The sequence below is a fragment of the Nannospalax galili genome, unplaced genomic scaffold (genome assembly GCF_000622305.1).
Source record: "Nannospalax galili isolate Female #2095 unplaced genomic scaffold, S.galili_v1.0 scaffold698, whole genome shotgun sequence".
NCBI lineage: Eukaryota > Metazoa > Chordata > Mammalia > Rodentia > Spalacidae > Nannospalax > Nannospalax galili.
The window spans coordinates 2,650,839-2,662,235 of record NW_008341886.1 but is presented as its reverse complement, the minus strand read 5'-3'; the positions used below and the strand labels follow the sequence as shown (position 1 = coordinate 2,662,235).

The window sequence follows — 11,397 nt, the reverse complement described above, 5'->3', positions numbered from 1 at the left end:
TAGAAAAAAGAGAAAAGAGAACAGATAACTAATGAGGGTCTCTCTCTCTCTCTCTCTCTCTCTCTCTCTCTCTCTCTCTCCTCTCTCTGCCACAGCACACATGTGGCGGTCATAGGATAATCTTCTACCATGTGGGTTGTGGGGCCTTGGTGCCGAGCACCTTTACCCCCTGTGCCATCTTGCTGCCCCTCTTGCCTTTGTTGTTGTTGTTTGTGTATTTTATGTTTTATTTTCAGACACTATATACTCCTAGGTAGCCTAGAATTCATTATGTAGATCAAGTTTGTCTCGAAGTTCTGGTGGTCCTGCCCCTGCCTTCCAGGTGTTGGGATTGCAGGCGTGTGTCGTCATACCTGGATGCTTCTTTGAATTTTTAATACATAATAAAAACACAACTGAATGTGTACTAGGCCTTTACAATGGAGGGGGTATATGAGAATGAACGCTCACATAATCCCTGGATCTCACTAACCCAGTAATTTGTACCTCTTCCACAACAAATAAAAGAAACAAAGAAATAGGTAATGGATCTGATGGATGGCTTGTGCTTGCCTCCTCTGTTCTGTTCCCTCTTCAATAGAATGGTCAGAGTCGGGGAAAGTGAGGAGATACTGGGCCCCCTTGAGCTGTGTCCATAGGCAGTGGAGCTTTCTGGGGTCCAAATGGCATCTGATGAATCCTTGCAACTGGTCACACTTTTAAATTCTGAAGGACACATACTGCTGGCCAGCCTGGCATTATTCATAGTGCACACTGCCGGGGACAGAGTGGCTATGACGATGTAGAATGGCTGCAGCCTCAGCCTGCCCATGGTGGGGTGGCTGCTGAGCTGGAATTGGGTAGGGCCTCAGTTCAGAGGGGAAGAAAAGAGATGGTTAGGATCTATGAACAAAGTGCCTCTTTATTTAACTTTTAAAAATAGGCCCTTTTATTTATTTATTTTTAATGTGAAAGTGTGTACTTGAATGAGTTTATGTGTACCACATGCATGCAGGAACCCCCAAAGGCCAGAAGAGGGCATTGGATTCTGGAACTGGTTTTAAGCTGCCATGTGGGTATTGGGAACCTAACTCAAGTCCTCTGTAAGAGCAGTAAGCACTCTCAACCACTGAGCCATCTCTCTAACTCCCTAATTTTTTGGGTGATGCAGAACTGAGGAATAAACAGGACCACTGAGCTGTAGTCCCAGGCCTTTTGTTATTTTCTTTTGAGACATAGTCTCGCTTCAACAATTCTAGCAAACCTTCCCCACTAGTTGGGATTATAGGCTTATACTGCTGTGCCCAGCCCTTCACTTTTAAATAGTTTTATTTTTATTACTTTTAAATTGTGTGTCTCTCTGTGTGTCTATGTATGGGTATGTGTACATGAGTGCAGGTACCTGAGATGGTCAGCGGTGTCAGATCGTTTGCCCTTGGGCTAGAGTTACAAGTGGTTGTGAGCTGCCTGATGTGGGTGCTAGGACCCAAACTCAGGTTGTCTGCAAGAGCAGTGCATGCTCTTAACTGCTGAGTTATTGTTCCAGCTCCATTTTTTTAAAGATTTACTTTTATTATTTTGAAATACGTATGTGTGTTAGGGGGGTATGTGTACATGAATATAGACCACTTCTTCATTAAAAATTCTTTTTACCACTTCCAATGATTATAATCTTTGTCTTACTTTGAGGGTTTTTTTGACAGGGTCTCCCTGTGGCCCTGGCTGGCCTGGAACTCGCTCTGTAAACCAGGCTGGCCTCAGACTCACAGAGCTCCGCCCTGTGTGTGCCGTCACACCAGTCCCTAACCGTAAACTTTCTGAAGTGGTTGTTCTCTTCCTCCTCTTCCTCTCCCCTCTCTTCTATTCTTTTAAATAAAAGATTTAGAACTTTCCTAACCCTGCCCTGCCTTTTCCTGTAAACCCCAGCTTTCAGAGCTCTAGCACATAACCCCTCCATCCGCAGGGGAGTCAGGCAGGGCAGCCCAGGCCAGCATAGCATCTGGTCTGTTCTGTGCTCTCTGTCAGATGCCTTGTGCCTGGCAGGCTGGAGGGAGGACTCACCTCCCTGCCCTGCTGTTCCAGCTCCAGTCTTTCTCCTTTCCCAACAGTATTTCTGCACACCTAGTGGGATACAGAGTTTCTAAAGCCAACAGTTCCCTCTACTGGCCCACACTGGAGAACTACATTTTAACTCAGTCAAGACATTAGATAATCCAAATTCTCTGTAACAAGTTTCCATTTCTAGAGCAGCTTTGCTTGAATGGAGGAGGGTTTTTGTTCGTTCCTGCTCTTCCTGACAGTGAGTCTCTTAGCCCGTAATTGGCGATGTTGAATGAGTCAGCGATTAATCACTGTGTTGCCATTTAATCCTAAATGATGGTAGTCTTGGCTTGATGATTATGAAGTGTCTGATTCCGGAACTTCTCCTGAGCTAGAAGTGAACATCTTTCAACCTTTTCATTGGATGGATATTCATTGAGCACTGGGGTTCACAGCCAGTTGTGAGTCTGGGGCTTGTGATGGAATATGAGGGGTGTGACTAACCTTGGATCATCATGGGTCAAGGGCTCAGTAGAAAGGATTCGTTAGGTAGAAGGGCAAAGGGAGGCCAGATGGTCTAGCTGGAGTGTATCAGAGGCCACAGGTTAGAGAAAGTTCCTGGGAGTTAAAAGGAGAGCTGTCAGCCTGGCGTGGTGGCCCACACCTTCAATCCCAGCACTCAGGAGGCAGAGGCAGGTGAATCTCTGTGAAATCAAGGCCAGCCTGGTCTACATAGTGAGTTCAAGCTAACTGGGACTACAAGGAGACCGGACCAAAAAAAGCAGTCAATATATCACAGAGATGCTTTCATATTGTTTATTGTGGCACTCTTCACAATAGCTAAATTATGGAACTACGCTGTGTGTCCAACAATAGGAGTGTATAGGAAAGTGTGATGTAATGACACAGTGGGATCTGTTTCAGACATAAAGAAGAACTCAGTTATGTCATTTGCAGAAAATGGATGCGCCTGGACAGAATCAGGCCAACCTCAGAAGAGCAGAGTGTACGTGTTGACTCATTTATGCTTCCTAGACTTTTTTTGGGGGGGTCTTTTTGAGACAGGGTCTCCCTGTAGCCCCAGCTGTCCTGGAACTCACTATGTAGACCAGGCTGGCCTTGAACTCACAGAGATCCTGCCTGCCTCTGCTTCCCGAGAGCTGGAATTAAAGGCATGTGCCACCATGCCCGGCCCGGTTCCTAGATTTTATATAGCCGCATAGTCATACACTCACATAAATGATATGAAAATGGAAGTAAAACTGTCTGGGGGGACAAAGGGATTAGTGGGAGTGGGAAGGGGTGAGAAGCGGGGTGAGCAGGGGGTCGGGGGGGATACACTCAGCATACCATATACACATGTATAAAAGCTTGAAAAAACCAACCAAACAACAGCAAAAGGAGAGCTGTGAGCTGTGGGGCTGGAGAGATGGCTCAGCGGTTAAGAGCACTGACTGCTCTTGCAGAGAACCTTGGTTCAGTTCCCAGCATCCACATGGCGGCTCACAACCATCTGTAACTCCAGTTCCACAGGATCCGATGGTCTCTTCTGGCCTCTGTGGACTTTGCCTGCATGGGTGCACTTACATGTAGGCAAAGGACTCATAAACATCACAAATCAATAAACAACATTTAAAAGGAGCACTGCTGTGAGGTCAGAAGGTGAAGGACTTTGGTTTGGAGAACTCAGCGTCTCAGAGTGGAGAAGGAAAGTTCACCCAGGTTCTTTAAAGAGGTGAACCGTGTCTGAAGGGCTTTAAGTGAGTGTGGCTTCTGAGGCTTCTGAGATCAGAGATGCTTCTCCCCGGAGTGCTACTGCTGGGAGGTGGAGGGTGGGCAACAGGGAGGCCAGACAGAGGAGTGGCTGCAGCCCAGAGGAAGTGTGGAAGCCCATGTCAGAGGAAGAAGTGGGTAAGAAGCCAGAGTCTGCTGGAAGACAGGTAAGAGGTGGTGGGATTGGCAGAATTTGCTGATGGATAGAGTGAAGGAGGGCGTGGGAGGGTTTGGGATGAAGCCCAGACTTCTCTGGCTTGGGTGACTAGTGTCAGCCATCACTGAAAAGGAGGAAGATCAGGCCTATTTGGTTTGACATGATGAATTTGCCTTAGCTTTGGGGCACCCAGGATGAAACACCCAGGAAAGAGATATTTAGGTGAGAGACTAAAAATGAGACAGAAGTAGAGATGGGTGAGTCGGGGCATTTAGAGCTGATGCTGGATCTGTGGGACACGCGGGATCATGGAAGGAGAGTGTGTGGGATGAGGACAGGGTTCATCCATCATCTGAGGAGCAGCGGCCTTCCAGGAAGTGGGGAACGAGAGTTCAGAGGGGGAGGAAAGCCAGAAGGGTGAGCTACTGGAGCAGTCATGGAAAGACAGTGTTCTGTGAAGGAGGGCCATGGTCAGTGCTGTGGGGTGTCAAGTAACAACTGACAACTGCTGGGTTCACCACAAGGTGTTTATAGGGAAGTGTTGGGAGGTGGTTTAGTCAGAATTAGAGGAGTGTTGTTACCAAGTAAGAGCATGGGACTAAAAAGGAGTGGAATGGTTGATGGCCAGTGGCTGTGTGTGAACACAGGCTCATCAGGATGTTGTTGGAAATGCAGGGGTTTTTGATATTTTAATTGCTTTTATTTTATGTGTATGAGTGTATTGCTTGCATATATGTAAGTGCACCCATGTCATGCAATGCCTGTGGAAGGCAGAAGAAGGTGCCGGATTATGTGCAACTGGAGTTATGGATGGTTGTTTGCCACCATGTGGGTGCTGGGAACCAAACCCAGGTCCTCTGCAAGAGCAGCCAGTGCTCTTAACCGCTGAGCCATCTCTCCAGCCTAGAGTTGGCATTTTTAATGGGCACAGAATCACTGGGGTTTCAATAGGAGAGAAGGAGGAGAGACTGCTTGTTTGTGTGGGGAAGTTTGTGGGGGTGATGTGGGGAAGTTGAGGGGGTTCCCTTTCTGTGGTTTCTGTTCCCTCTGTGAAGAGGGAGGTGAGTCATCTCTGGCAGAGCAATTTGCTATGAGGCAGGTGACTTAAAGGGTAAATAGTTTGGGGCCTGGGGAGATGACTCAGTCAGCGTAATACATGAAGACTTCAGTTCAGATCCCTGGTAAACACATTAAAAAAAAATAAAAAATCAAGTGTGACAATGCATGTCTGTAGGCCCAGTGCTGGGGACCTGGAGACAGGAGGCTGGCCGGTCAGCTAATGTAGCCAAATCAACAATCTCCAGGTTCAGTGGGAGAGTGTTTCAAAAAATAAGGTGGAGAGTAATTGAGGAAGATGTCCTGATGACAACCTCTGGCCTCCACAAGCACTCACACACACACATTTCCATGTACCCGCACACGTATAAACACATACACACATGCACACACATACATGTTAATGAAAATGTTAAAAAAATTTCCCATGCATGACTTGGGGAATAGTTTACCAGGAAATACAGACTTAGGCCAGGCTGAGTCTGATTGTTCTTTCGTACCATGAATTTGTACCTGTTCACATGGAGGCGCCATGGCTGTCCATGAGGACTCAGAGCCTGGTGGTGGGGTAGTAACAGGTCTCCTTTTTTGACAGAGGTCTTCTCATTTACTTCTTCTGGAGCACTGCTCTCCACGCATGCCCTGCTGGTCCCACCCCCATCGTCTGTCCCTTGTGGGCTTAGCACAGCTTCCCCTGACTCAGGGTAGTGCTCGGACACAGGGCAGAGTGGACCCACACCAGACAGTGCTGCAAAGCATTGCTTTTGCCTTCTTCTGAATAGCACCAGGATTGTTCCTCCACTTCGTTTAAAATGAACTTTCAGTTTTAGAATCGTGTAGACTTAACAGAAAAAGTACAACGATTCAAAGAGGATTTCTGCACACGTTGCACCCACTTTCCTCTGTGAAGATCTTGCATTAGTGTGACTGGGACAGAAAGTGAGTCAACATTCATGCATTGTTAGTAAACTAAAACCTATCTTATTAGGATTTCCCCGGATGGCCCCTGATGCCCTTTTCCTTTTGTTTTTGTTCTTTTTAAAATATATTATTTATTTTTTAACTTTGTGTGTATGAATGTAGTGCTCACATGCTTGTAAGTGCACCGGTGCCATGCAATGCCCTCAGAGGTCAGAAGAGGGCCCTCCTGGTTCCCCTGGAACTGGAGCTAAGAATGGTTGCTAGCTGCCACGTGGGTGCTGGGATCTGACCCTGTGCTCCTGACTGGGTTGGAGGTTGCTATATAGACCAGGCTGGCCTTGAACTTGCAAGAGTTCTTTAGCCTCTGTCTCCTGAGTGCTGAGACTACAGGTGTGTACCATCAAGTCTGGCCCCTGATAGCATTTCGCACTTCCAGGTTCCCATTCAAGGTCCCGCATTGCTTTTATGTCTCTTTGGGCTCTTCTTGGCTGTAATGTCATTCAGACTGTTCTTGCTGGTGATCTTGGTAGACTTGGGAACTGGGTTTAGTATATTGTAGGATATCCCTCATTTTGGTTGTGTCTGTGCTTTCTTTGTGATTAGACTGGAGCATCAGAGAGCCCAGGGCCATTGGTCACACCTTCGAAGGTATTTGCTGCCAACATGACTGTGATCTGGCTGAGTAGTGCTGGACAGGTTTTTCACCACAAAGTTGGTCCCCCCATTCCCTTCTCTCATATTATCCTCTCATATTCTCTCCCTGAGGAGAAGCCACTAGGCACAGGGCTTGTGTTGGGAGCTGTGTTCTTCCTCATGAGAGTGAACTGCCCACAGAGATTCTTCACATTTTCTCTGTGTACTTTATCTTTTGGCTTTTCTATTTTTATTTTTTGAGACAGGTGTCCTGTACCCCAGACTGTCTTCAAATTTGTTATCAGCTAAGGATGACCTCAAACTTCTGGTTCCTCTGTCTCTACCTCTCAAGTGCTTGGATTGTGGGCATGTACCAGAATTTTTCTGCCAGGAGCTTTGTCGATTTTGCTGGGAACTTTTAAAAAAACACTTTCTCAACTGTACGTTTTATACGCATGAGTTGATACCATCTCCCTATTTTATATTTACAGAAAAATTGGCTCACTTTCTCAAGGTCAGCTGAGATTCTGAGTGGCAGGTCTAGGTGAACCTGAATGTTTTCACTGCAGACTTTCTTAACTGTAGTGGTAAACTCTTTGTCTGTGCTGAGAGCTACTGAATTGATATCATCCAAATTTACATACTTCCTGGGCTGCCTGTGCCCTTTTCTTGGGCAGGGTAAGGCTCATTGGGGGAGGTAGTGTGTCTCTGAGTCTCTGTGGTGAGTCCACTTTTTAAAAGGAACTAACTCCTATAATGTGTAAGTTGGGCTAGATTCAAACTAGGTTTCAATGTGGTACAAATTTGGATGCCCGTATACAAAAAAGACTATGTAACATAAATACATTGTGTGTGTTGAGAGAGAGAGAGAGAGAGAGAGAGAGAGAGAGAGAGAGAGAGAAAGAGAGACTCTTTTTGGTCATGTGTCATAGTTTCTCCTATGTAGTAGAGGTGCTGGGAGTAGGCAGGACTGATTCTTGGGTTCAGGCTGAAGTCAGGACACAGGCTGCATGTTGTTTTTTCTAAACTCAACACAATGTACATGACATACCTGTATAATGGACAGTTTGCTTCATGGATTTCCTGGCTTCTTTTCTCTGCCTGTTCAGCCTGCCGAGGAGACATATATAGCAGGACAAAGAACATCTGCTGAAAATTGTGACTGACATAAATGGCTTGAAACGAATTGCAATTTGTCTCACTGAGACCCTGGATAAATTTGACTGACAGACGCTGCAAGTGCTCGAGTGAAACACAGGCAATCTGAAATCAGAGGTTCCATACTTTAGAGCTATGGAACTGGCATGGGCTCCCAACTGCCAGCAGCCAGAGAGTCCAAAAAGCAACATCACAAGTTAGAACCTCTGCATTATGTAGCCAGGGCCACAGCCGTGGATCTTGTTGGCTTCATAATACTCGGGAAGGCACATTGTTCACCTTTTCATAGACATGACTAAGCTCAGTGGTAGGCAGGATAGCTGTGCTTTCTTTTTAAAAAATATTTTATTGTTTTTATTTTATGTGTATGAGTATATTGCCTGCCTGCATGTATGTAAGTGCACCCATGTTGTGCAGTGCCTGAAGAGGTCAGAAGAGGGTGCCAGATCCCCTGGAATGGAGTTAAGGATGGTTGTTAGCTGCCACGTGGGTTCTGGGAGTCGAACCCGGGTCCTCTGCAAGAGCAGTCAGTGCTCTTAACCACTGAGCCATCTCTCCAGCCCCAGCTGTACTTTCTTGTGGGGGTCCGAACCAGCGACCCCCGCGCAGTGATGACTGGGGATGAGTAAGTGCGCTGTTTGCCAGCCCATGCTGCCCCCAGTACCAGGGACAATCAGACGCAACAGGGAGTCTAGTCAAGCAGGAACTCATTTATTGCAGGCGTTACAGAGCTTATAAAGGCATCTGGAAATCCCCCTCTCCCCTGAGGGTATATCTTAACGATGATCACGCACTGATCATGCACTCCTCAGCAGTGCGGAAGTATCCTTCAGACTTTTAAAACAAGTCAGGCCGTGCCCCAGTAACTTCCTCTCGGACCTCTGCAAGGTGGGGCTTTTAGGTCCCCACACTTTCTTAAAAAAATATTTACTTCTTTTTATTTTATGTGCTTGTATGTGTACCTGCTTGTATGTGTACCTGCTTATATGTGTGTGCACCACACATGTGCATTATCTGTGGAGGCCAGAAGAGGGCACTGGATCCCCTGGAACTGGAGTTAGAGATGGTTGTGAGCCACCTAATGTGGGTGCTAGGAACTGAACCAGGGTCCTCTGCAAGAGCAGCAAGCACTTTTAACTGCTGAGTCATCTCTCTAGCCCAGCAGTATTTCTTAAGAATTTGAACTCTAGATTATGTTGCTTGTTTATTTTTAACTTTGGAGCTGGTGACATGTTAATTCCTAGGATTTAATTTAGGGGGATGGACAGCAACCTTGAGTGCCACATATTCCACGTGGGTCATGTTTCAGCCTGAACAGCTGTGTCTGTTAAGTGTGGTTGGGAAGACAGGAGCCACCCAGCATATTGGATGGATTTAATAATGTGCTCACAGTGGAAGGGCTGGGAGAGGCTGAAGGCCAAGGATACTCACCCGGTCGGGATCTCAGCCACTGCAGAGAATCAAGGATCCTAGGAGCTGCCAGCAACCTTCAGCAGCACACAGAACCACCCATTCACCCTCTGCCCTGGAGTCACACTGGGAAGGGAGACTCTGGGCCGCAGTGGGTGTGTAAAGAAGTGATTCTGAGTTAACTGCAGAGAGGGTGTGGAATGTCCCCGACGCCGCACCCTGTGGTCCTGGCAGTGGGGCTGAAAGGGGCAAGGGTTGAGTGGGGCTTGGCAGGGACACTCAGACAACCCAGCCTTGGGGTATATGAATGGCCTGGGGTTTAGGAAAAGAGACATCTGCAGATTCCTCCTGTCCAGGGCTTGTTAGCCATGATCTGTAGGGCCAGGATGGCAATGGTAGTTAAGGGGAAGGGTGCACATGGGCACAGGGGGATGAAGGAGATGGACAGAGGAAGCTGTCTTTTATCTTTATGGGTAGTCATGAAATAGTGATGACAACAGCTCTCAATGGAGGTGATTTTATCCCCCCCCCCCCACACACTTCAGAGAGCATGTGGCAATGCCTAGACACATTTTTGGTTGTCATAGCCTGAGGAGGAATGGGAATCTGGTTGCTTTTGTCATCATCAGGATATGGACCCATGACACTAAATAGCCAGCTTGCAGTGAGCAGGACAGCCCCAGCATAGCGAGAGCCAGCTCCAGGGCCCAGACTGCTGGGACAGGGACCCTGTTCTCAGTCACTGAGGTGGGTGGGAAGGGATGCATCACAGAAGGACTAAGAAAGGCTGGGCTAGTTGGCCTCCAGTGGCTGGCATGGGAAACTCGGTAGACATTTTTGTGGGTAGTTGGCTTTTTGTTCTTCACAAGATCTTCATCTAGTTGCTCTGGTGCCCTTTAGAAACGCCTGTGGAAATAAGTGGAAATCAGATCCACTTCTAGAGGAGCAAGGTGACAGAGGGGGAAAATTTATATTTTGAAAATGAATTTGCTTACCTGCTTTGGTTTATGGCTGAGTCCCATGGCTGTAGCACTCCTTACAGGGTGTGTGTGTGTGTGTGTGTGTGTGTGTGTGTGTGTTTGTGTGAGATGGGGATGGAGGGGGTGAGAGAGAGAGAGAGAGAGAGAGAGAGAGAGGAGAGAGGAGAGAGAGAGAAGGGGAGGAGATGGATGGAGGGAGAGAGATGCAACAGGTTTCTGAGTAATATGACAGAGGGCTGACATGAATTGGCAATATGCTCTTGATCTGGTGATAAGTTTAGGCTCCAGAGCACTTGGAAATGGCTCTGAGGCTCCTTTGCAGCTTGTATCTGTTGGCCCCGTGGCTCCTGCTGGGAGCTGATGACACCTTTTCTACAGGGAAGTAAAGCTGTTCTGTGTGTGGCTGTAGCCTCTTTGAACTCATGGACTCCTCTGCAACCTGACAGAATTCTGCTCCTTGTAGGAGGGAGGCTGAAGGCCACAAGTGAACCAAAACGTTGTGTGGCTGGGGCAGTGTCTTTGCCTGCCTTTGTTTCCTAGACTCAGGAGAATTCTGTTGAGGAAATCCAAAGAGCAAACACACAGGAGACCTTGGCCCAGGTCAAGGATGCACAGTGTCTCACTTTTGTCTGCCTTGTACAAGTGAGCACTTTTTATGGGTTCATGAACCTGCATGAGCATATAATTATCTTTCAGGGCACACCACCATCACCAACTACTTGCTGAATTATTTTCCTGGTCTGGATCTGGAAAGGAGGAACGTGTTTGGCTTCACGGCCCTCATGAAAGCTGCCATGCAGGGCCGAACAGAGTGTGTGCGAGCCCTGATGCTAGCAGGTAAGTCCACTTGTCCTGTGCAGTCTAAAGGCCCCACTTGGGAAGGCCACGTGGCCCCTTTAAAGAATGCATCTTAAGGGGTGGAAGAGATGGCTCAGGGTTCAGAGTGCTTGCTGCTTCCATAGGCCCAGAGTTCAGTTCGCAGCACCTGCACTGGGTGGTGCATAACCACCTGTAGCTCTAGCTTGAGGGCGATATGGTGCTTTCATGGACACCTGCACTCATGTGCACACACCCACAAACAAATGTGCTCAGTGGGTTGGAGTATAGCTCAGTTGGTGCAATACTCACATGCTCAAAGTCCTGGGTTCAATCCCAGCACTATAGAAAACTGGGTGTGGTGGTACATGCCTGTAATCCCAGCGCTCTAGATGTAGAAGCAGGAGGATCAGTTTAAAGCCATCTTCGGTTACATAGCTCGTCCGAGGCTAGCTGGAATACAAGAGCTACTAT

At 47.5% G+C, this 11,397-nt stretch overlaps 1 protein-coding gene across 3 annotated transcripts in view; it reads left to right on the top strand.

Moving 5' to 3' along the window:
• Ankrd33b (ankyrin repeat domain 33B) overlaps positions 1-11,397 on the top strand; it is a 120,602-nt gene that overhangs the window by 67,216 nt on the left and 41,989 nt on the right. For 2 of the 3 annotated variants that reach the window (XM_017799242.2, XM_008837628.3), the window contains exon 3: positions 10,804-10,944. The exons of the other annotated variant lie outside the window; for it this stretch is intronic. In XM_017799242.2, the coding sequence (XP_017654731.1) occupies positions 10,804-10,944 (141 nt within the window). The remainder of the gene's footprint in view (positions 1-10,803; positions 10,945-11,397) is intronic. 3 annotated transcript variants of the gene reach the window in all.